Here is a 25,740-nt window from a genome sequence, read left to right as displayed (position 1 = left end):
CCAACTTCAGTCTCAGTCAGGCTCCTATTAGTACATGCAGAATATTCAGTCAGCTTTGGTCCATTATTTTTCTTCCATGCCTCGTGGGATACCATCTTCTTGGCCCTGCATTGCCCACAATCCAACAGTGTTCATGGGGAAGTCGCTATGTTGGGGTTGTACCTCCTCCTGGTAACAATGTGGGTCATCGTGGAGAAGACCAGGGAACATATACAGGTTTTGGGCCCAGCACACCTGCAATGGACTTAAAGTACAAAGATGTTGTTTTAAGATGTTATATTGAATTTTCACCTAGTTGCTGAACTGGGACTTATATTGGTGAAGCAGGGGCAGAAAGAAAAAGGGTTCATAAGCACTGCACGATGCCTTGTAGTTTTTCTTATGCAAAACTCTTGCTCCAGTAACTTTGGAAAATATCAGTCACAATCATTTATGTAATGCTCTTCGTCTGTTGAGATTAAAGCATCATTTTTGTTTTGAAAATGTCTCCCACAGAAGTTCATGAACTAAATGCCTTTTCTGAATGTTCTGATTAATGACAGTCTAGCTAGTAATGAGTATGGAGGAGGCAAGACAAAGCTATTTTGTTGGGCTTGAAGTATACAGCCTTGAAGCGGAATGTGAGGTCATGAAGTTGGTTCTTCCCACTCCTAGCTGCCTGAGTGGGTAGCTGAGTATTTTTTTCCCAGTGGCATCTGATTAATTAGACTTTTCTGACAAGTTTTAGTACGTTGATAGACAGAGATGAATGGGAGAGGATATGTAGGGGATATTTCAGTTTATTGATGAAATAGATATGGTAGCCTATCCACATGTTCAGTCTTTCATAATCATTTACGCACATAAAAACATGGAGGGGTGTTCCATAAAGGTGGAGATAACTAATTACATATGAGATGGAGATATGGATTTACAAAAGTATTGTTCTTTTACATTTTAGAGGTATGCTGGCTGTTTTCAAGTTCAAAAAAAGCTGCACGTAAGTATCATTACGTCTTGGCAATAAACCCATATTGTCTGTGTTTATATGCATCAGAGGTAGGGTGGGTGGCTGTGTAGAAAAACCTGTGACAATTACTAAAGAAAGACTCCAGAAGCTGGTACCATCAGATAGTGCTGCTAGCAATTTCAATATTGAGGTAGTCAATGTTTTCTACAATATGCACCCATCACCTTGTAAAAAATGCTAAATCATAATATTCCAAAGTTGAAGCAGTGGCAAAAGAAGCATTGCAAAATATGGGGAAATGTGATAGTTTCTTGACATGTACAAAATGATGAGCCATTTTTTATTGGCAGCATAAAAAATCTGACTAGCAGGACCCTTACAGATAGATTCCTGACAGGTACTGTTATTGATGATGATTTACACCAGCTGTGAACCTAATCCTCCATTTTAGCAGTTTGCAGAAGTTCAGAAAATATTGATGATGACAAATACAGATTTAGTTCAAAGACAAGTCGAGAACCAAGCTTCTACCTAAACTTTAAGTGTTATAGATTCAGAAAGATTAAGTGCTTTTCTGTCATTATTTGCTGCCTTTTTCACATTTCTTGTTTTCAGCTTATGCTGGAAATCAATGCACTTTTCTACCATGAGATTTGCAATAAACATTTGAAAATCTGAAAACAAAATCTTTAGAAAAATCTAAAATAATTCAAAGTCTTTAGAAGGTTAATGCAAAAATGAGGTCTGTGGAAAACTCAGATTTCTCCCAAAGAAGTCCCATTTTCAGTGTTGCTTTTTTCCCCCTTTTTCTATTTGTTGAGCCCTACTTTACAGCAGTCACCTAAGTTTGCAGTCGGAATAGGGACAGCATACAAATAAAAAAAGAAAGTGTCCAAAATCTCTGCCTTCTACAATGAGTCATCCTGTACTGCCATCTTCATAAGACTCCATGCCTGGAATCCTTTTTGCCAAACCTACCTGCTTTCACTTCCTGATAACTCAACAACTGCAAAAATAGTTTCGACTAAAGCCTTTCGGTGCTTGAAAACAAGTTAAGAATCAGCTCTGGGGCCAGTAGTATAAATCTATTAAGACTGAGAGGTTCAACAAATAGAACTTTTTTTAATTGAGGCAGTCTTGTGTTCTAAGGTCTAGAAATCCCCATAGCCAATTATCTTTACATTTGGCTGTGCAATTTAATTTATGAACTTAACAAACATATAAACATTAAAGGAGCAATATAAACAAACCAGTATCTTCTCTGCCTAGAGCAGCCTCTCAAGAGACAATTAATGGTTTTGCCCTTGATAAAACAGATTGAGAAGATCTGTGCTATATATAAATATAAGTGTACAGATATATGTATGTAAGGGCTGGGAGTCAGCTCCCGATTCAGATGCCCGCAGCTGAATGCAATATAGCAGTAGAGCCAGAGGTCTATGCAAAGATGTCTCCTGCATCACAGCAGGCTGCCTGTCCTCCACCTGCGCTGCAAAGGGGTGAGACCTTCAAGTAGGTCTTGTGTCATATCTGTGTAGTTCTCTCTGATTCTCTAGAGTACCTTAAGTGGTACTAGATGCCTGTCTAGGTACCTGTATCACTCCTGTAGCGCTCACATATAAGCCAGATATCTGAGCTCCCAATAAGGTCAGTGAAGAGTTAGATGGTCTGCTGACCAAATGCAAGTGTCTACTGTAAGCTAAGGAAAATAATTCTCTGGACTCTACTGACTACATCGACCAGAGGTCCAGCTTGGAGGCTCATGTATAGTGGCTAAGTGAAATGTGAAGCATCCTAGTGTATCTATGAGACATGTGTGGGCCTGGCAGTTACGACACAGGACCCGTGCGAGACCTGTTCCTGTGTGGGGTGGTAACTGGGAGTCACACAGGACACCTGGAGGTCTCTGAAATAGCACTAGACACCTACACGGGGGCAATTGAAATGAGCCCTAGATTTGCATGGGGTATAACAGGAGCTTAAAAACCTAATTCACATATAGACCCTATAATTAGGTGTTTAAATCTGGAGATAAATCCCATCCTGTAGGTTCATCTACAACATATATCCTCTCTGTGAGTGTCCAATGCAGAAACCCGGGAAAGATTTTAGGAATAGGACCAACAAAGCCCTATTGTTGAAAGAAACTCTTTCAAAGGCACAGCAGTTCCTGATGGACACGATCTTCCAGGCAGTCTGATGCTGCAAAGTGGTCTGCTGAAAAATATTTTCTAAGAGCCATTCTAGAGTTCTTCCTTGTCTATAAGCCACATTGCTGAAATGGAGCTACCTGGAACTTGCCTGTGGATATACTTCTTAAATAAGTTGTATACAAAGGAAGAGTAGATTTCAAAAACTTTTTCGGAGTGAACATTAGTCTTTGGGAGTCAAACATGCAATCATACCTAATAATCTTTAAAATGAATGGCTTTGCAAACCTTCAGCTATGGGAAAACCATATGAAAATCTAAAAAAACAGAAAAATGCCACTGTTGAGAAGCTTGCTCGTGTATGGTCCTCAACACTCCACCATCAACTTTCCTCTTGTCACAGGGCACCCCTTGTCAAATTGTTCTGTGAGCAGCGAAATTTATGAAATCTGATTTCTACACAGTTATGTGCATCATGATTTAATTTCCTCTGTTTTTAATGTTAGGAGTGGTCATCAAAGCTTTTTAAGAAGCTGATGCACTCTTAATATCCTCTTTTTGTATGAGTTCTCTGGTATCTAGTAATATTGTTGAGCTCACACTCCAGAATTTTCTTCAGATCTCAATCCTATATCTCCTTTAGGAAATTTGGAGGAATTTAGAATCTCTAATATTCCTTCTGGTTAACATCCAGCTGGAACACCTCAACAAATTCAAAAGTCACAATGGGGTGACTGATAGAATCCATTAACATGATGACAGAGGCTTACTTTTCTTGAAAGTTTACCGATTTCGTGAGTCAACTCACCAACTGTTTTCTGGATGGAGGATATACATGTCACATATAGTACTGACAGAAGTGTTTTAATTGTCCTTTTTGACAGTGGCAGGATCCATATCCTCCACATCTTCACCCCGGGCTGGCAGGAGGCAAAATTACTTCCCTTTTCAGTTCAGCTACTAAAAAATTACTGAGGGTTGGTAATAAAATATTATCTAAGTTTATAGGCATGTCACAATGTGAGGCCTTCTGGCAGAAAAAAAAGGAAACCTGAAATATCCACCCTCAAAGCCTTACGTTTCATATTTTGTAATGCCCAGATGCAGCTGGGTATTTGCAGAGAATGCAAAAAAGTCTGCCACCATTTCATGTGCTACCAACTAACTTTGTGACATCAACTCTAAGTACAAACAAGCTGGCTGACAAGATGAAATTTCTCTTTCCTGCTCATTTAAACCTCTGCTTATTAAGCCTCTGTTATTACCATGCACTGAATTGAGTAAAAATATACTTGCATAAGCTCAAAGAAAAAACTTTCCATATCCTAAAGCACATTAGGAATGCATCGTTACCTATTCATTACTAGGATGCACCATGTGTGTAAGATGTGTACAGATCAAGATCTGTAATCAATCAGTAAGCTCAAGAAGACTACAATGCTAAGATCAGATTAATCTGAAAAAAGAACAACTCACAGTATTAAAGGATTTGAAGCAATCCGTGCTCCTTGGCACCAGTTTCAAAGGCTTCTTTCTAGCAATCTACCCTAAACTACCTCTAGCTAACTATTCTGCTCCTCCTGGTCTTTCACTGCATAGGACAGGTTATAGTAATGCACACCCCTCCCATTTCTCCATTGATCTCTTTGCAATGAAAATTCTAAAGGAAATTTTTGATTTCTAGCAATCTTCTATTCTTTACCACATCTTCCTGAAATCTCATAAGCAGTAGGATTGTTCTATTGATTCTTACATGCAGGGAGGATCCTAAAGTGTCTATTGTTAAGGGGTTGAACATAGCTGAGAATATCAGAACTCTTTAATAATGTTCAGTTGTCAATCCTTTGCCTTTCAAAGGAAGTTTCATTTTTCACTGCTATCATAGTTGCATGAGTCCTGGTCCCCTCTGTCTACTTCAGAAATGAATCCTTTTTTTCATCTGTGAAAGTTGGAAAACTTATAGTATGGTTCAAAAACTAGAGCTGCTGCTAAATAACAAACCATTGAATAACATACTGGGAATAACATACTTATGAAACAGCTTACTATGACATTTCTCTGCATCCTCTGCAGATTTATGGGGTTTCTATGTCCCTGCCATACTCTTTTGTATTCCTTTCTCTTAATATTTTGAAAATATATAAAACAGGAACAGGGAACTGCTGGAGCGAGTCCAGCAAAGGGCAACCAAGATGATTGAGGGATTGGAGCATCTCCCTTATGAGGAAAGGCTGAGAGAGCTGGGACTCTTTAGCCTGGAGAAGAGAAGGCTGAGGGGAGACCTTATTATTGCTTACAAATATCTAAAGGGTGGGTTGAAGGAGGATGGAGCCAGACTCTGCTTGGTGGTTCCCAGTGACAGGACGAGGGGCAATGGGCACAAGTTGGAACACAGGAAGTTCCGTTCCAACACATGGAACAACTTCTTTACGGTTCGGGTGACAGAGCACTGGCACAGGCTGCCCAGGGAGGTTGTGGAGTCCCCGTCTCTGGAGATTTTCAAGACCAGCCTGGATGCAGTCCTGAGTAATGTGCTCTGGGCAATCCTGCTTTAGCAGGGGAGTTGGACTAGATGATCTCTAGAGGTCCCTTCCAACTCTGAAAAGTCTGTGATTCTGTGATTTTTCTTTAAGTGTTTTGAAAATTTGCCCAATTCCCACTTTGTTCTTTGAGAGTATAACCCTTTTAATTTTCTTGGAAATGAAATTTACTTCTCAGCCATGAAGGTATCTCAAATTACTTTGCAATGCTAAATAATTGCAAACAGTTGTAAAGAAGTTAAGCTAATTCCCACCCTTCCCTCTGAGGTGCCCGTATCTCCTAAACAGTTTATTGATACCTAGAGAGGCCACCAATCTGTTATTGTTCTTTCTGCAAAAGCTCCTTTTCACAAACCATCTTTCTCATTCCTTCACCAGTGGGATGCCTGTTTCTAGATACATGAAGCTCAGGGGAAAACAAAGGATCCAGCTCAGATTCTAAGAACTCTTTTTTCTAACATTTCTCTCAAGACCTCACTGGAGAAGCAAGCCAATTTCCTCCTGCCTCCCCAGCTAACTATTGCAGCCATTTTGGATGAAGGCAAAAATCAGGGAAAAACAAGAGTTTTTCCACATTTTTTGAATCAGATCAGAGACTGGGGTTTTCAGGAAATGGAATGTCAGACATAAACTTGACTAAGATGATTTTGCCTTTATGAACCATTCAGTGTTTGAGAAAAGTACCTAATGCTTCCATTTAAAAACATTCATTTGGGAAGGACCCCACTAGGTCTACTTTGAACGTTCAGGAAGTTTCAATATTGGCTTATTTGAGAGCAAAACTTTGCAAACTTCTTTGCAAACTTTGAGAGAGGCATATATGAGCTTTCTTATGATGCAACAGAAAAATTTGAGTTCTTCTTTAATCATTTCCATAATAAGATCTTTTTTTTCTTTCTAAGCTCTCATATTTTTCCAGACCATTTTCATTTTCTTCTTTCACTGTCCCTGAGTGAAAATAACATGGTTTGTTGCTTGTCATTTTTCATCATAAGCACTCAAGCAACGCCTAGAATTCTTACTTGAAAAACTCTTCTCTACCTAGTTTCCAAAAGATATGTGGTGAGAGAGCAAGTATGAGTTTCGGAGCTGGAAACAAATTCAAAATATCCTGACAGTCTTTGATTGAGTGTCTACTTTTAAGTCGTTTCCCACCCTTGCTCAAGCTATTGACACTGACCGAAGGAAGGGCTTATCCATCAACTAATAATACTGAGAGGAAAACATTAATTGAAAATAACCATTTTTGTGTACAGGCTGCATTTTGAATCAGCTCCCAGAGATACAGGGAGGAGAAAAAAAAAAAAAGAGAAATAAAAGTGCTGAAGCCTTTTGTCATCAGTCACACCCAATAAATGCATGTCCCAAATCTATCAAATCCACTATCTTTTCCTCTGATTCTATCTGGAAACTGTTATCAATTCATTTTACAGCATTTCCTTTCGTTTCTCTGTTCTTCTTTTTCAAATAAAAGAAATCTATACTGTTTCACACCAGGGAGGATCCTGAAGAAAATAATCAAACTTTCTGCTTGTAAGCACCTAGAAGAAAACATAGATGTGTATAGCAGCCTACCAGGATTTGTCAAGAACAAATCTTGTCATAACAATATAATTTTAATTCATCACCAGATAGCAAGTTCTGTGTGTTGGGGAAAAGCAGTACATATCATATAGCTTGAGTTTTGTAAGATTTCATAAACTGTCACTCAAAATACAGTCTAAGAAAACCACACTCAGAGTAGTTGCCAACAGTACTCGGTGAAACAGGACGAATGAATCAGAGGGATGAGATGAGCAATTCTGCAGGGGTCTATCCTAATCAGTATATTCTTGCATGACATTTAAGGTGAAATAGAGGGAGTGCTAAATCTGTAGACAACACAAAGCTGAGAGGATCACAAGGCTGTTGCAGGACACATTTAGAATTCGGGATTGCTTTGGCAAACAAGAGAAATTATTTTTGTAAAAAAAAAAAACAGTAAGAAAAAGTGTAAGGTTCTAAGTAGAGCAGAAATAATCAACTAAGTATATATTGGAATTGAAAATTATTAAGATAACAGTTCTTCAGGGGGGATTAAAACAAGGCTAACAGAAAAAGACCAAACAATATCATATTAGTATGCAAAAGTCAATGTTGTATTTGGTCACATCAAAATGAGCACGGATGATAAGATATACATGAATTTGTCCTCTGTTATACTCAGAAGTGGTAAGGAATGCACAGAAAGAAATAAGAAGGTTCAGAAAATTAGAACATATTCTCAGTAAGAAAAGTCTGAAGGAATGGGTGTTTAAAAGAGAAAACTGAAAAGGAGAAAACTGAAACAACAGTAAAAAAATAACGTATTCTCTGTATCCACGTTTTATAGAACTAGACATTATAAGCTTAAGCTGCACAAAGATAAAACAAATTATCAGAAACAGTCTGTAAACAACTGCAGGGCTTTCAGAACAGATCGGTCACATATCTGTGGGGATTGATCTAGCTGTAGTTACCATACTTTGGATTCAAGGGGGCAAATAAACCTTCCGACAAGTTCCTTCCCGCCGTCCAGTGCTTCTATTGCTGAATTCTTTTGCGCTGTTTGGCTCGAATGTTCTGCAGATGTGTTAAGTATATACTGTTATTTGTATCGTGTGGTTATGCAAGTCACCCTCATTGTTTAGAAAAGTGATGTTGGTTTCGGTGAATTACTAAATGCTATTGTAATTTTTTTTTCTTAATATGCAACATTAATGCCTTTTGTGCAATGTGGCTGGCACAGAGACTGGAAGTCATCAGTCCATGCTGTGACTATTGTGACACACAAATTCATTCAGATGTAACAGGATGAGCATGAAAAGGCATTAGAAAACCATAGGCTCACTTCTTAGGGTAGGTTAAGTGTAACTGATAAAAAAAAAAACCAAAGATAAAAACTCAGAGATTTTGAAAACTCAGCTTGTGCTTGGAAAAAACAGAATGAAAATAACTCAGACGTGTAAATTCAGCTTTGAAAAATTCCCATACACACTGAAAGGCAAACACTGAAACCTCCTTAAAAGTGACAGCGAATCTGTATTAGCTAAGGCAACATCCCTGTTCCTAGTCATGTCCCAGCAACGCTGAAAGTAAATTTTCAGCAAAATAAAGAGACATGATATTCCATAAAATACTATTCTAACTGGACGGAAGTTATCCTTTCCTAACAACAATGAGAAATAGCAGCAAGTAAGGACATTTAGGTCTGATCCTTGGAAATATTTATGACGTGTTATACACCAAGAAGGGCTTGCAAGAAGACAAAAATGGCAGCTCCCCACCCTACCAATAGGAAATGGAAAAAAGCGAACTCCTAAGGGTAACTCTTTCAGCTTTAACTGTTCATAACTTCTTCTCACAAACCCTGGAAAATACGCCAGAATGATGAATGCAGTACTTTTGCAAAATAGCCATCCTGTATCTCAGCAGGGCAGGTTGAGAGGAATGAGCTATGGTTAGCTGTGGGTTAGTATTAGCATGAGGTAGCACAGCCATCAAGTTTTGAGCTAGTTCAGCGTATGGCTTGTGGCTGCTGAATAAATTTTGTTGGGCTGTATGCAAAGGGGAATGTTTACCTTACCCAACGTTAGCTATCTAAAACTAGGTATCTGTTTTGGGTTGCTTATCAAAGCTTCTCTGTGTTATACACCCTACTTGGCTGACGTGAAATATAGTATTTTCATAAGAAAATATTTGGAATGTCTTTTAAAAATAATAGAATTTTCATAATAAAATAGTATAATTACAATAATTTAATCTGAAACAAAATGTTGGGGGATTGGTCCTTCTTATTATCAAATTATAGGCAAATTTTGGAATAAAGTAAGGTTTCAATGAAAAAATATTTATTCTGGTTTAAAAAAAAAGCCGGCACAAAAATTTATGATTATTAAATTAATATTTTTTGCTATATCTTCCTGGCATTCATTCATAACTGGAATTACATCCTAGGCTGATAAAACATTTGCTCAAAAAAAAGTGTATGCAACTGGGAAAAGAAGAAGAAAGAGTTGGTCTGCCTAGGCAACCTAGAGTGACTGTGAGAATTGGTAACAAAACCCATGTCTTGAGGTCCAGATAAGCTGTCCAGCTGTTATTGCCTTAAGTCAGATTTATGTGTTTTCTTCCCCTCAAGGAATCCTCCACTTTTTCCATTCATAACATAACTTGGAATCTGACAAAAGATACTTCCATCTCAAAGCTGCAGCCCAAAGAAACCTTCCCACCACAAAGTCTCAGCTTGTGGTTAGGATTTCATTTTGGCTAGTCAGTCCTTTCATTTTGCTGTGAACCACATCCCATAATTTAGCACAAGATGGAGGTTTTATGGCCTTACGTGTCTAGCAATTAGAATTTTAATTGGAAGTCTTCATAGATTTTATATAAGAAATGATATTTTAATATTTTAAGCACACTTCATTTAAGAGTCAATATTTTATTTACAACCCAAAAAGATAAGCATCACTTAACCTCAAATATGTACTGCTCCATTTTTATCATCTCTGTTGCTTGTGCTTAGACTCCAGAGAAAACAAATCTGGAAGATGAGCATTAAACACCTTGACAGCATTAAGCTGAACTGTGGGTGCGAAAATGTTAAAGGATGCAATTTGTAATGAAATCTTACCTGCTGGACTTAGACGGCATTTCAGATGTTTACTTCGTCTTCAAAGTGTGCATTCTTAAGAAGTTACAGTGTCTCGAAAAAAATTCATTGCACATACAAACATTTACATTTAGTCCTCAGACTGCTGTTGATTAACTTACAGTGCCTTAGGGCAAGGGTGAGGTTTTGTGGACACATCTGTTTCCTACAAAAAGAATAGACGTGGAGGCAGAATATTGTAAAAAGGAAAGAAGATACTTCAGTAGCACATTAAGAGTGTGTTATTTACCTTTAGGAACATTGTTGACAATGAATAAGTTGAACCCTTTCCAGGGACGCCAGGGAAGCTACGTATGGAAAGCAGAAAATGGTGATATACGGGATGTGTGTTGCATGGCTGGTAGCACACACGCTGATGCTGTCCCTGAGCTCAGCTTTACAACTTCCATCCACTTGCCTGTCTTACATGCTCGATGGCCAAACAACATGTGGCAATGCACAGCAAGCACCCTGGGATGGAGTAAAGGACTTGCGGACAAATCCGGGGCCACCATTGAAAGTCTGCAGTTTGTGCAGTATGTGAGGATAGTTTCAGCACGGCTTTCAGGATAGACTGTGTACAGACCCCTTTGGTGGTGTGACAACTGAATTCAAGTTATCTGGAAGTTAGATCTTCAAGTTATTCAAGTTATCTGGTAGTTTATCAGTGACAGTGCATTTTGAAGGAGTTGGGGCAGGAGGTTTTTTTTTTTACCGTTCCTGGTGGAACTACTTCCATCATCATAATCAGGCTGTGTTTCAGCTGATATAATAATATGAAACCAAAGAAGAGAAGAACTCAGCAAACCAGAATGTAAATCAGAAAACTGTATATGCATAGTGATAACTTGTATCCTGTGGGATGTACTGAAATGTAAAGTTCAGCATTTTCAAGGCTGGTGACAGCTATAGCGCAATAGTGCTGGAGCAACTGATGAGCTTGATGAAAGACCTTTATAACATTATTTTCTTCATATAATGTGGTATTGCATGAGCTGACATATGTGTACATCTTGTTATCTGTCATATATCCTTTTTTTTTCTGTAAGTTTTTCTTCCAATCATGCTGTCATGATTGACATGACTCAAGCATTTATTCACCTAACTACTTGCAGCCATTGCAGGATTTGCTCTCCTTTACAAGCAAAAGGCAAAATAATTGTAAATAAATAAAGACAAGAACCAGGCAAGCTACCGCTTTGCCCAAGGAAATAGGTTGCTTTCCCTAGGTTCTGAGCTCTCTTACTTAAAAAGTAGGTAAAAGGGCACTGCGGTTTTCAGTCTCTCTGTTAAGATACTGCAGTAATGAGAGTCATTATGAGAAATCCAGATGGTAAAATGGACACACCTGGGGTTTCCATTCCTCATTTTCCAAACTGACTGTTATCTTTTCTATTTCCTGGATATCTAAGAGATCATCGGCAATCGATCTCTCTACTTTGATGCCAAGGGACAGAAAATGTCAGAGAAAAGGGGCTTCTTTTCACATACAGGGAACTTAGACATATATTGAAGAGGGCTGTTCCACTTGGTATCTGAAAAAGTTGTTAGATATCTAAGTCAGACTGATTCATTCCCACTTACAGTAAGTGCAGGGAAAAGGAATACAGCAAAAAATCTCATGTCCTCGAGCACTGGAGTGTACAGACTTTGAGCTATGTTTTCTTCTTTTCTATTTTGTTTTCTTTTTGTCTACTCATGCCTATACAGATATGCATACAGGTATACACAATCACCAAACTGCTTTGCTCAGCCCTATAAAGAGTGTTAAAGTAGAAAAATTTCAACGAGGTGTAAGAAGGCAAAAATCATTTGACCTTTTTGATTTTAAGCAGCCTCACACTTGACATATTAACTCCAAAGTGTATAATATATTTACACCACTGCTAAGCCTTGGGAAATCATGGTCAGTGGCAGTGACTGTAAGACCCAGTAGCTTCCCATCCTCACAGGATTTAAGGAAGATTCATGTGTTTTCTGTGAGTGTTCTGTCAAAGATGCAGATTGTGTGGCTAATATCAGTATGTGTTGGTTATTTGTTTTGGCTTCTTTAAAGAGAATTATTTTTCAGTAGTTTGAAAGTAAAATTCATCATAAGTCTGGTGACTTCAGAGCAAGTGCTCTGGGTCAACAGTTAAATACTGAAATATTCTGAGTGCCATGAGAGCACTCAGAACTTCAGAAGATAAGTACTTCGTTATGCTGCAGATGAGGGAATAATTTGACCTTATTGCTTTAGCATTCTGTATATCTTTGATTTAAATGAGTAGGAAATCTTAAAATAGGAGGTAAAGGGTCAGGGGTTAAACTCATGATGTAATTAAAGTTGCAGTCTTAGGGTTTGCCCTTTAAATGTTTCTGTAAGTTAAGGCTGAAATGATTTAATACACACGTCTATATTTGGGTAAATTCTGATGGTATGAATTCCGAAATGTGAGCATTAGCCTTGTAGTTGAGTTACCTTAAGATGAAAGGTTTTGATATGCTACGAGAAAAACAAGCTGCTTTTGAGTTAATGGACCCCATGTACAAGTCAATCATTCTGATGCCGTGTTGTTTGAAGCTGTGTCTCTGTTAATTTTTCAGAGAAGATTGAGGTTAATGACATGTTAAGATAGCCTTCAGTTCTGGCAGGGCTTGAAGCAAATATTAGTTTAGTACTGTCAGAAAGTACAAAGATAATGACATGCTAAGTGACAGAGGAATACTCTCAGCAGTCAGTGAGTTTGAAGTTAGAGCTTTGTATCCTTGTATCCTCTGCCCTACCGTCTCTCTCCTCTACTCCCTGGTACCCTGACCCGGGGTCCAAGGGGGAGTCTCACTAGCTATGGCAGACACTGTCAGAGCACAACTCTGTAAAGCTTTTTCAGACCTATGACAGACCAAAAGCTCACTTCTACTAATGCAAACTTTGAGCCTCTACTGCCATTTTCATCTCTTTCTAGTCTCAAAAGCATCGGGGCACAGCTGCAATGTAGAGAGCAGAAAAAGTGTGTGTGTGCACCCGTGTGCTTTTTTTCTATATAATTTGTAGATAAAAGAGAAGATGAATCTAAGACTACAATAACCAGTGAGGTTTGGGGTTGGAAAAGGGTCTCATTTTCCCCACTGACATGACAGACGGGAGAAAACAGATATGGATTTCAAGCCCCAGTCCACACTGGACAGGAATAGTGAAGCGATCTGGGCACGTGGGCATCCCCAGGAGGGCTCTGCGCAATGATCAGCCTGGAGGTGACAGATCACCAGAGGTACCTTGGAGGCTTCCAGCATTGGGAAAGACCTGACAGAGCAGTTGTGGGCATAGCCAGAGAGTCCTCTGAGAAAAAGTATGCCCAGGTTGTGTTTCTTTTCCTGACCACAGTGGACACTGGGCACAGTGTACAGACCACCTGCTTGTCCTTGCACCTTACTGTCCGCCCAGCTATACGTACCTTCAGTATATTCTCAGTTGGGTTCATTACCTCCTTAGTAATTTTAAACCCATATGCCTCTGTATGCCTGCACACACTACACAAGGGCATTACTTTATGTTTGTACCTTGGAATAAAGAAGAGGAAAGCAGAAAAGAACTTGCTCAGGAGCTGCTCGGCTCACAACCCCTGGTCACAAGCATCTTCCATAGGCCTGTGGGGAGGACTGTGAGGACGGCTGCTCCCTCTGCATGGGGTCGTGAGGGTGGGTGGGCTAGCTCAGGCATCCCACAGCCCTGCTCTAAAACAGACTCCGTACCAGCCTCACCCAGTGCCAAGCCAAGCGTGAATGTTCGAGTGCGTGGGAAGGGAGAAAAGGGATTTCCGCCTGTTGACTCCACATACCTGCTCAGAATCCGGCACAGCTTCTCGAGGTCAGAAATACGCTATGGCCAAGCAGGGATTGTTTCCCTAAGGGGATGTGATTACAATCCCAAACACTGAACTCCAGTCTTGACTTTCCACCCCATTTAACATGAATAAGTGGCCACCTCCCAAAGTAATTCTCTCATTCAACTAATTAATGCTTCAGGCCCCTGTTTTACAGCCCACACACATAGCAGCTCTTATACATGGACACAGTCTCGTTGAACAAACATGAGTTGTTTTACATACAGAACAGCTAAAAAATGTACAAAATACACAATGTCTTCATTAGAAAGAAGGAGAAAAAAATCCATGATCTATGGATTTTATTTATGGATTTAGATCCACAGACTACCATTTCTTTGCAGCTTAATTTCATTCTAGTTTTCTTTTCCACTGATTCTGTGCATTTAATTTTTTGCTCCACTTCTTTCCCTCCCAAGGCTCTAAACATAGCTCATTTCAACTCAGTCATACACTGTTCTCACATGCTTTACCTGTTTTCTGTCAACTTCTCTTCTTAGCTATTCCTGTTTTTTCCACCTGGCAATGAGGTCATTCTGCTGTCGTAAGACTTCTTTCAAACATCTTTTCCTCCCTCCAGTTGCCATCTATTCCTCCAGTCTTCAGATACATTTTGGACGAGTGTTTTCCTTCTGTATTCCTCCTATAGGAGCATCACTCAAAACACCTCGCTAATGTGGGTTGAGTTTGTACTTGGTTATTGAGCTATGGACCAAAGGTAGTCCATAAGTGATGCTGCCAATACCTTTTTTTTTTTTTTTTGGATTGACATTGGTTAATTACACTTATATGGCTTCATTGTACCAGTCTAATGAGCTATCTTGGTCTGGGAAAGACTTTAGAGTCTGGTATTGTAAAATAAAGAAACAAGCTTAAAATGAAAGACCTTACAGTCTTCTGATAAAATACAGAAACACATCAGAGGACTGAAAATATGGAAATGCACACCAGAAGAGGTTTTAGAAATTCTCTTCTAGTGTTTCCTCTCTTGGGGCCCTGTGCTGCCAACTCTTCCATTTTCCTGTAAAGAGAGTACACTTGTTTGCACATGTGAATGTAGAACTGAGCCTTAAGACATTAAGCTCTTTGGAGTAGGTATATTTGTTACTCTACGCAGTCATATTTCCAACCTTCTCTTTAAGAAAACATATCTTTTCTTTCTCATTTACTTGCCCATTTTATCTTATAACTCTAACTTCTCTGTGTCCTGTTCACCATTTCCTTCAGAGAGTCACAATTATGCCATGGTTCTCTCTTCCCTATAAAATGGAGATTAAGCAGTGAGAGACGAGAGAGCATTTCCATCTTGCTCACAGCTGGCACTTAAAGCTACCCGACAGGAGCGTTTGTGTCTGACTCTTCCTTGTTTATCTAATCATTTGCTCTAACGAATCGTTGCCCATGGGCTGTTTACGTACAAACAGGTTTTATGAAAAATCACACCCTGTTTATAGCAATTCATTAACTGGAAAGAGGCTATCTTAGCTAATTGAATTGTTATGTTTAAAGTGTTTCGTTCTGCTCTGGCCAGAAGCAAAGATCCATCAGTAAGAGCACAACCTGGTGAACTTCTTGTAGCTTAATTTTGTATAGCTCTTGTTCGAGGAAGAGGCCTGTAAGGGTTTTTGCCTTTTTTCACAGGTGCCGCCAGTGCTTCTGGACAAGCAGTTTTCAGAATTTACGCCGGATATCACACCCATTATTCTGGCTGCCCACACCAACAATTATGAAATCATAAAGCTCCTTGTGCAGAAAGGGGTCTCTGTGCCCAGGCCACACGAGGTCCGCTGCAACTGCGTCGAATGCGTCTCAAGTTCAGATGTGGACAGCCTCCGCCACTCTCGATCCAGACTCAATATCTACAAGGCCCTGGCAAGCCCATCGTTGATTGCTTTGTCCAGTGAGGATCCTTTCCTTACCGCTTTTCAACTGAGCTGGGAGCTGCAGGAGCTGAGTAAAGTCGAAAATGAATTTAAGTCGGAGTATGAGGAACTGTCACGGCAGTGCAAGCAATTTGCAAAAGATCTCCTGGATCAGACACGGAGTTCCAGGGAATTGGAAATTATTCTTAATTACAGAGATGATAATAGCTTGATAGAAGAACAAAGTGGTAATGATCTTGCAAGATTGAAACTGGCAATTAAGTACCGTCAAAAAGAGGTGAGTGTGCTGGAGAATATTTAAGCATATTTAGTAGTAGTAATGTGATAGGTAATAGCCTGAAATACATCCTTTTAACTGAGACAAATTGCTGCTTATCTTTTTTTGTTCTACAGGGTCTCTTCTTTTTTTATATTTTTAATTGGATGAATTTGAATAGCTGTTATAGTTTGATAGTATCAAAATTTAAAATGTTCTGTTATAGCACAGATCCAAAGAAACTTTTTTCTTTTGCCCCTGAATAGACATAGTCTCCAGTAGTTGTGCTCTGAAAAGCTCATCGGTAATAGAATGAGAAATATACACAGCGTGCTTCACAGACAGAAAAAGGAGGCTATGTGTTTAAACACCTATAAAATACTACAGGTACCTCTATAAAGAGGTTTCTTCAAAAAACAGCTGTTATAAATAGATAGTGAAACATAAGACTAATAGCAATGCATGACATCCCAGAACATTGAGATTCAGATTCTTTTTCGTAAAGAATCCAAAATGGAGATACCTGGGTATTGCGTTCCATGACAGCTAAAAATTCATGAATTTGCTTCACTAATACAGATGTTCAACTGGAATCAGAGGATGCCTGCATTTCTTATAAAAATACTCAAGTTCTTATGTGCATGCAAAAGCAAAAGAAGCAAGACAGAAAAATTAGTTAGGAAGACAGTTTCCCTGATAGTTCCAAAACTTCACTCGGTCCCCGCTCATCATCATGTCAGAATGTGTTTTATTCATCTCATTTGGAACCTGTACATCTGAAATTAACTGAACTGTGGAAGTGCATAGGCAAGACAAATGCCATTAATAATTAAATGTTACTTGTTCATATAAAATATGGCAAATGCTTAAGAAACTTCTGTGTTATATTGAGCTAATCTGTCTATCACTGCTAAATCTCTGTTTTGCAAAATAGAATAGTAAATGCATTAATATATTAAGTATGTTAGAAAGGTTTGCAGGAACAATAACCAAGCATGTAATGATTCTGTTGTCCATTTGAAATACAATTTAGTAATGCTAAGAACTTACCATGAAGATAGGGACCAACGGAATTATTGCTTTAAAAATATCTCAATTAGTCTCTGACTTCCTAAGTCTTCTAATAAGCATTTTTTCCTTCAGGAAATGTATTGCATATAATGTTTTAGGCAACATATTCACTGCATCCATAAATTATTTTCACATGGTACTATTCCAGACTTTTCTTAACAACTGTTATTTCTATTTCTTGAAGTGCCAATCCTGCCTGACAGTCATTTAAGAAATTCTAGCTTGGACTTCTGTTTTCCATAGGATCTATGCATTGAAATAAAATTCTGGCCTCTCATGTTTTGGTTGGGTTTTTTTAACCTAAATGAAACACTTAAATTTTCTTAATTTGAGATAGAGACAGTGAGAGACATCTGTAGGGTGAAATGGTTTTTTATAGTTGCATCTGATTCCCATGCCTAGTTAAATTGCAGTAATACAGCTGATTACACTTCGTTGATTCTTCCTAATAGCAAATATTAAATCAATACAGATTTAGCGCAACAATTCCAAACCAGTGGATCTCTTATATTTTACATACATTTTTCCTTTCTATAAATATTTCCCACTATACATACCATTTCAGTCTTCCTGAAGTAAAATCAAGTTTTATTAGATTGTTTTGCTGTGTTCCAAAATGTATTCTCTAATAGATGATGGAGCAAATAGTAGCCACTGTAACTGATCAGTCCTTCTATACCAAATTATTACAACAGTATTCTGGCAGGTACAGCTCCAAGGTCAAGAAACTTACCTCAGGCATAACAAATGCTTGGATTCTGGCTGTCCTGGTGCAGATGGATCATGATGAAAATAGATCAGATGGGTCTTTCTGTTGCTTGTGTTGAGGATGCTAGAGGTGCCACTGAATCCAGCATCCTCTGGAGTCTGGGGATTCTTTCGGCCCAAGCAGTGGAGCACAGCCAGGAGCACCTGGAGACCCAGGGTCTTCATCCCAGGCACAAGCATACTGACCAGCCCTGCTTACACAAGATCAGCCCCTTGATTGACTTCTCCTCTCCATTTTGCCATGCTTGTTCCCCCCTGATCTTTCCCCACCCTTTACCCTTCCCCTAATCATCCCATAATAAATTTTACATAATTTCACAAGACCCCACCAATATCCTGTAAGAACTGTGAATTTCCTATAAGTCCCATGAACCCCCTCACACATCCCATAATACTTATAATAATGATGCTTTCCCCTCTGTATGATCACTTACAAAGTTGAGGTTGACCCTCCTCGAGTCAGTTGCAGCTGGTCCTTTCATGGCCCATTCGTCAGAGGCTAAAGTCTCGATCTTCGTCATTGTCTCTATTATACCCTGGTTTCTGTGTTGAATTTACCACTTTTCTTGTTGTTTTCTATTTCTGTTATACTAATTAACCCTTAACCAGATAATTAAATGAACAAATAATTCAATGGACCAGATGGTCTCACATTTCATATACCCTTACACTACGACTATCTAAGGTAAGCTTGATGGCAAGCAGCAGAGGCAGCTTATAAGTCTTATTTTAAAAACAGCAGGAAAAAAGTGTGGGCTGGATTTTAACTATCCCATTAATATATTATTTTGGATTTTAACTGTTTAAAAATACTGGTTTGCGGTAATACATCTGTTTCCTCTCCTATGAAGACAGGCTGAGAGTAGGGGTTGTTCAGCCTGGAGAAGAGAAGGGTCCGGGGAGACCTTGTTGAGGCCTTCCAGTACCTGAAGGGGGCCTACAGGAAAGATGAGGAGAGGCTCTTTATCAGGGAGTGAAGTGATAGGATGAGGGGTAGTGGTTTTAAACTGAAAAAGCATAGATTTAGATTAGATATTAGGAAGAAATTCTTCACTGTGAGGGTGGTGAGGCACTGGAACAGGTTGCCCAGGGAAGTTGTGGATGCCCCATCCTGGAAGTGTTCAAGGCCAGGCTGGATGGGGCTTTGAGCAACCTGGTGTAGAGGGAGGTGTCCCTGCCCATGTCAGGGGGGTTGGAACTGGATGATTAAGGTGCTTTCCAGCCTAGACCATTCTATGATTCTATGATTCCTCTGCCCTATGTGTCTTAAGCACCAAAAGTCAGTTCTCCACCAAAGACTTTTCTTTATGACAGGAGCAAACATGGATTTGTGGGGTTTTTGATGCTGTCAGTTCTAGTTATTATCTTTCTTTCTCTGAACTTGCCGGCTATCCTGCAAAATAATAACAAAAAAAAACCACCAAAAACATAACCCACCCCCAACAAAACAGTAAAACAGATAAGAATGCATTGTCTTCCTTTTTTATCCTACCACCCATCCCTAATATCTCAACCTTTATTTACGCTATTACCAAAGGACATTTTAATGCTATATTGGGGCTGAGGTCAGAGCTGAATGAGTAAGTAATCAGGTCTAGTTGTTCAGAACATCTACTCTAAGTCCAGAAATTGCAGCTAAAAGTAACAAAATAATGAAGAATGAGGACGGGTAAAATAGGAACATGTATACTTTTACATTGCTTTTACAATTAATTGCTCAGGACTTAAAGATTACTTTTTTCTTTCAAGTTGAAAATAGCACCAAAAATTACTGGCAATAATTCCTCTTGGCGTTAATAAGCAAGTGAGTACGAAACATGTTAGAACGCAACTTTGCGAAGGGCTGGAGTAAGCTTTGGAATATATGACTTGGTTACATCTCAAAGACACAAGATTGGCTACGAACAGCAGACTGAGAGTGCTTGTAGGAGAAGCAGACAAGTGAATGGTGAAGCATTTTCATTATGTAAAGAAAGGAAAATTGACAAACATGAGAAAAGATAATTACGAAGCTGGGAGTTGTTGAGGAGCTTCAAAATGACATAGTGTTTTATCAAATGTAGATCTAGAAATACCTTGTAGTGAGCAGAGGAAGGCTCTTAAAAGTGAAGAGATTAAGCAGTGCTTGGTGTAGTGGTCTACAAGCCCCTGGTACCACCTCTGTATTATCATCTATGGAAATAAAGAAAGAACATTCATTCTCAGAGCTGTCTGCATTGTTCATGGTCACCACAATGCCCCTGAAGTGGGCCTTTTCCACAAAACCAAACAGTTTATGCCAGTTGGATTTGAGGTTCTCCACAATGAAAGGTGCTGATCATCTGAATTTCCATTCCTTTCCCACTTGCCATAATACTGTGATCCTCATTCACGTACTGTCAAAAGGCAACGCAGCGGTATCAGTTCTCAGTCCATGGAGTCATGTCAGAGGGAACCTACTATGTATTACCAAGGAAGAAACTTCCCTGATAAAACCATCTATGTTCTTCCGTTAATAACTAATGAGGTTGAAAGAGACACAGTTTCAAGTTTACACTGCTGGCAAGACTGTGGGTAATATCTGTTTTGAGTTAGGTGGCAGAACCAGACGGTATCTGCCAGCATGTATGTTTTGTGTGCTCACCCACATTTTTTTTTAGCGTAGCACATGGGACAGAGTACCCAAGGTACCTTTTTTTTTTTTTTTTCCCCTGTTCATTTTGCAGCACTGATGCTGTTTGATTATAAGCAACGGCACGTTGCTGATGCTTGTGGTGCCTGTTTCTGACACCTACTGTTGCCTGGGCTACCACTAGCAGCAGAGAAGAGAGAAGCATTGGGCACAAACATTTCATTGTCTAATTACCTACTGCATAATATTATCTCAGCTAGGAGAGAGTTTGGTTTTATGAAGGCTGTCACTTATAATTTCACTGTGCTAGATTCTAGGCACACAGTGAGAAATAGTTTCCCATTTTCCTGAACTAAATAAAAATGTTATCTGATTCAACTGCCCTTTCATTCACAGATATGGAAGGGAATCCCTGAACCTGTATGTGATTCACAAGCAGAAGTTATGAGTTTAAGTAATTTGCAGACCCCTGGTCCAGCAATGCAATTAAGTAGCAGAGGATCATAGCAGTCTAATAATTAGTAAACAGTCATCTTTGTCACTAATTGCAAAATGCATTTTCTGACTCATATATATTGAGAGTTTTTAATAGAGAAATCAGAGCAAAACCCCAGTGTCTCTCCACTCTGCAGTTATCTTTGGTTTAGCTTTGGTTCTGTTTAGGTCTCATACATATATTTGCACATATGGGAAGGAGCATTTACTAAAATGCTTACTAATTTTCCTATATATGTGAAATAAAGAAGGGGGAGGAGGGAGATTAATAGACTGAATTAATACCCTCTGGTTTCACTGTAGGTTTAATCAGTGTGATTTAAATACTTGTAATTTATATCTCTGTCTCCTCTTGCCCCATACTAACTGGTCCTTGTTACTTAAGCTATAGCTGTACAAGCTCAAACATAGTGGCAGGGTGAGGTTATAATTATTGGAAGTATTGTCTCATTTTGCTTTGTTATTAGGCATTCTGATATCAACATAGAAGAAATGAATTTTTAGGTATAGCTGTTAACCTTTTCTCTTTCGCTTTTCAAATGAATAAAGACAGGCTAGTTTTTTGGTGTTTTTTTTTTCTTTTTAGTTTCCATTCTTAGTTTACTCTGATCATCTTTCACTTCCTCTGTAAGTACAGGATCATTAGAAAATTTGGAATACTTGATATTAGCAGGATGTAAAGAAGGTTAAATTCTGCACATACCAGTTTGGCACCCTTGAAACATTTTAATAAGCTTTTTTATGCCTTTATCTTTAAAAACTAAAGTAAATACATACTTACAGCATCCATGTGTGGTTATGGATCATGTTAAGGTGTAGATAAAGAAGCAAGAACTAAATTTGCTAAAAGATGCATTCAGGAAGGACATTTTTCCTGATCCTGAATTAACTTTTTAAAGTTTGATTTAAAACATAGAACCGTTTCTAAATTTTCATGTCTCTTTTCAGTACATTTCTATAGACATGTATAATCGATATTTACCAAAAATTTGTCTGCTTAACTACTAAAACTCTCCCTAATTCCTCTAGTTGGTCTTCTAACAGTTCCCACTTCCCAGGGGCAAGCCCTGATTTTCTGAGTTGTTTGCACCTGCAGAGCTTCAATTGGCAAAGAGGCAGAGAAAGAGTGAAAGTGGGAGTGGATTTTAACAATTTAATGCAGTTAAAGACACTTAGATTTAATAAAAGTACAGGCTTTATTAATAAGAATTTCAGGGGAAAAAAAAATCAGGAAAATCAGCTTCAGACTAGCTTGCTCACTCACTTGCAGGCAGACAAGTGAGACAGGACTCACCCACATAGGAGACGCACATCACGGACCAACAGGTTTTAACATAAACCTGTATGTTCCCATAAAACACACACCAAAGATTCCTGATATGAGCAATATCATCCTGATATGAGCAGAATCATTAACAAATTATTAATTACTTAATTAAATCTTAAATATAAATTTATAATATTCACATTTCATAGATCAATTCTTGTTTTCTTGGAAAATGGTGCTGCAGGATAAAAGAAGTTGTTGCTGATAATAAAAGCCATCTGTTTGCTCATGCTCAAAAGAGGACTTTTAAAAATGCAATCACCAGTTCTTCACTAGTTTTCTATGCAAAATATAGCCTCAGTGAAATGGAAATGTTTCACAATAATGTCACAAATTCAGTGAAATTCTCAATGAAAACATGTCAAATCATTTCAAATCTGTCATTTCATGTCGATGTCTAAACACTTCATTTCAATAAAGTAAAGCATTTTGTTTGACTGCAGTTTCTTTTTACTGCACTTGGACTTTAACATTTTTGACAATGTCATGCTTATAGCTAATATCATCCATATCATATTATTATACAAAGCAGTATAAACGTGATAGAAAGCAAAAATTATTCCTTATCAAAATTGAGTATCTCAACAATGCCTAGAGAAAATAATTTTAAAGTACTGAAATGAAAATTTGCCATGTTCTTAGTTATGTTTTTTAATGTTTAAACTGCCATTCTATTGGGAACGTTGGCTTTTTATTCAGATATGGAATATAAAATATGTCTGGAAATGCTGGAAATTTCTGTAGAGCTCCTCTGGCAGTAGTACAGTTTAAGAGTCTAAGTCAAGCTATCTGACTGTCTCAGAGAGCAGAATTTTCCTCTTGAAACACAGATTGATTTTGAGTAATTTTCATAGCCATTATAATGAATTTCTCATTAAAATTCTTTCAGATGCAAAAGCCTGAATTATTGACTCTGCAATCAGGAATGACACTGGAAACACAACATCTAAGAATTAGCCTGTGTTTAAATAAAATACACCTGAAAGATAAACAGAAACACAGCAGCCATGTGTTAGCGAGTCACTGTTTATGTGAATATTTGTCAAAAGACTGGAAAGGTGCAGTCAGAAGTCTCCATGTAAAAAAATAACAAAACTCCACAAAAAAGGTACTCTGATAATATTTGGACATTTTTAACACCAAAGAAAGATGTGTTTAGTCTATGAAGCCCATAACTGAGAGAAGTGATATATGCACGTTTGGGTCCGTGTCTCCAAAAGACCCATTTCTGCAGACTCTCAGCCACAGTATTCAAAAAGTTTGATAAACATTTTTCTGAGCAAGAGCCAGGTGCAGTAAAACAGGTCATATGTTTGCTTTGTAAATTCTGTAAAAGTCTCTGTGTTTATAGATAAAGACTCCACAGACTGTTAAATAGCATAAATTATGTAAGTACCTTATCCGCTACACATACTTAAAGTCTTACTGTAATTGGTTATCTATTACCTCAGAACTGAATGAAGTGTAGGTGTCCCTGTGGAAGCTGTACTTACTGCTGCTAGAAAAAAATGCTCTTTAATCACAGGGTGGGAGCACATCTGCTTAATACAGCATTTAATTGTGCCTACATTTTAAATGCGTGGTGAAGCAATCCTCCCAAAGTATGTGAGCAAATTCCTGATACAGTCAAGAGACAGAGGTATGCACAGAGGGAGATCCTGTCTGCTCAAGATAAGGCATCTAAGTTAACTCCAGAGACATCTCTCTCTGCTCCCTTGGCTGGGTAAGGAAACAGGGCACTTCAATTAGAAGAATTACTTCGCTAGGCATTGAAAATGTAGCTGCAAGTTAGACAACTTATGGCATCAACTGCAATTTCTACCCTGTGGTAACAGAGTTTTCGGATTCTGAAGGCTCAGAGCCCACGTAAGGGGAAATGAATCTCGGCAGTAACTTTTTAATGATGTCTCAGAAGGCATCGATAACCTTTGAATGCTATATGCCGCACACAAGTTTCAACCCTCTAGTCGCAGTTCTAGTTAAACTATTCATGAACTGACACCAACGTCTTTTTATTTTGAACACTTGCTAGAAGTAATTAACTCAAAGAGGAGGAGACTTGCTGCTAACGAAGTACGGTGGAAATTTCTCATTTCAGTTCCTTTTCTGCATCTTCCTTAAATGAAATGTTGCTGAGGTGTCTGCCTCAAGCGAGAGCAACCAGTAGTGCATATCCCTAACCAGCAGTGCACAATCCTTCTGCTGGGATGTGACCAGCAGCAACAGAAGTTGGCTTTTGGTTTGAAGGGGTCACTACTAATGCATCTACAAGCTTCTCTACAAGCTTGGGGTAGATTTAGCACCATAAGCTATTTTTTGCTGCTTACAATAACAAAACATTTGCTTAACAAACAAAATTTTAGAGAAGGAAAATCTTTAACAAGGTGAATAAATAAGGTTGTGCACAGGATTTCATTTTGAGTGTAAACCTATAACTACAGGAAGTTTACAGCCTTCATTCCTCCCTCCATATACTTGCTGGGGATCTGGCTGTTCTTCCTCCGACACCTGCAGGAGTATCTAATCCACAGCTCAGCTTAGTTAGTTTTGCTGGGTGGTAAGCCCCAGACTGAGCTGCGGTAGGATTTGCATCTGCTGGCTGCCTCCATTCCTCCCATGGCCTTCATCAGCCACTCCTGGCTGCTGCCACCCCCTCCCTTGTGCAGCTCCTCCTTCCTGCTCCCCACATCTTCTTCCACAGCTGTACCAGCAGCTATGCTTCACTCCACTCCTCATTCCAAGTCATTTTGGCAAAGCCCAAGAACTCCAAATAAGTGGTATTATTTCAGCTGTAGTAACTGCCCTTGGAGCATTAAGAGCTCATACAGGCATCTAACTTGCAGAGGAGTATTTAAATCCTTTCTGTTTTCCTGGTTTCCAAGCTCCCGGGACACTCTTAAGCGGCCCCTCCTCTCTCACATATCTTGTGGGAGGCTCTTACACAAAGTCTTCTGTCCTTCTATCCAAGATCTAAGCTTTCCGTGCCTGTGCTAGGTGCAATAGGCCTGAGATAGAGTGACTGCTTAACCGAGGCACATTTGAACATGATGGCTGAAACTTCTGCAAGCTCTTGTGCCTTCAGAGAGATCAGATCTTTATTTAAATTTTCAAGTAGATAAGAAAACTTTCTAAACTTTACAACTTCAGGTGTTAAAGTA

The 25,740-nt window shown here is 38.8% G+C and overlaps 1 protein-coding gene across 1 annotated transcript in view; it reads left to right on the top strand.

The window, feature by feature from the left end:
• TRPC4 (transient receptor potential cation channel, subfamily C, member 4) overlaps window positions 1-25,740 on the top strand; it is a 99,478-nt gene that overhangs the window by 9,303 nt on the left and 64,435 nt on the right. Inside the window, exon 2 of the mRNA XM_009888415.1 lies at window positions 15,813-16,331. Within this exon, the coding sequence (XP_009886717.1) occupies window positions 15,813-16,331 (519 nt within the window). The remainder of the gene's footprint in view (window positions 1-15,812; window positions 16,332-25,740) is intronic.

Source organism: Charadrius vociferus, unplaced genomic scaffold (genome assembly GCF_000708025.1).
Source record: "Charadrius vociferus isolate BGI_N301 unplaced genomic scaffold, ASM70802v2 scaffold16, whole genome shotgun sequence".
NCBI classification, from domain to species: Eukaryota; Metazoa; Chordata; class Aves; order Charadriiformes; family Charadriidae; genus Charadrius; species Charadrius vociferus.
The sequence above is the reverse complement of the archived record's forward strand: the minus strand, read 5'-3'. Positions and strand labels throughout refer to the sequence as shown.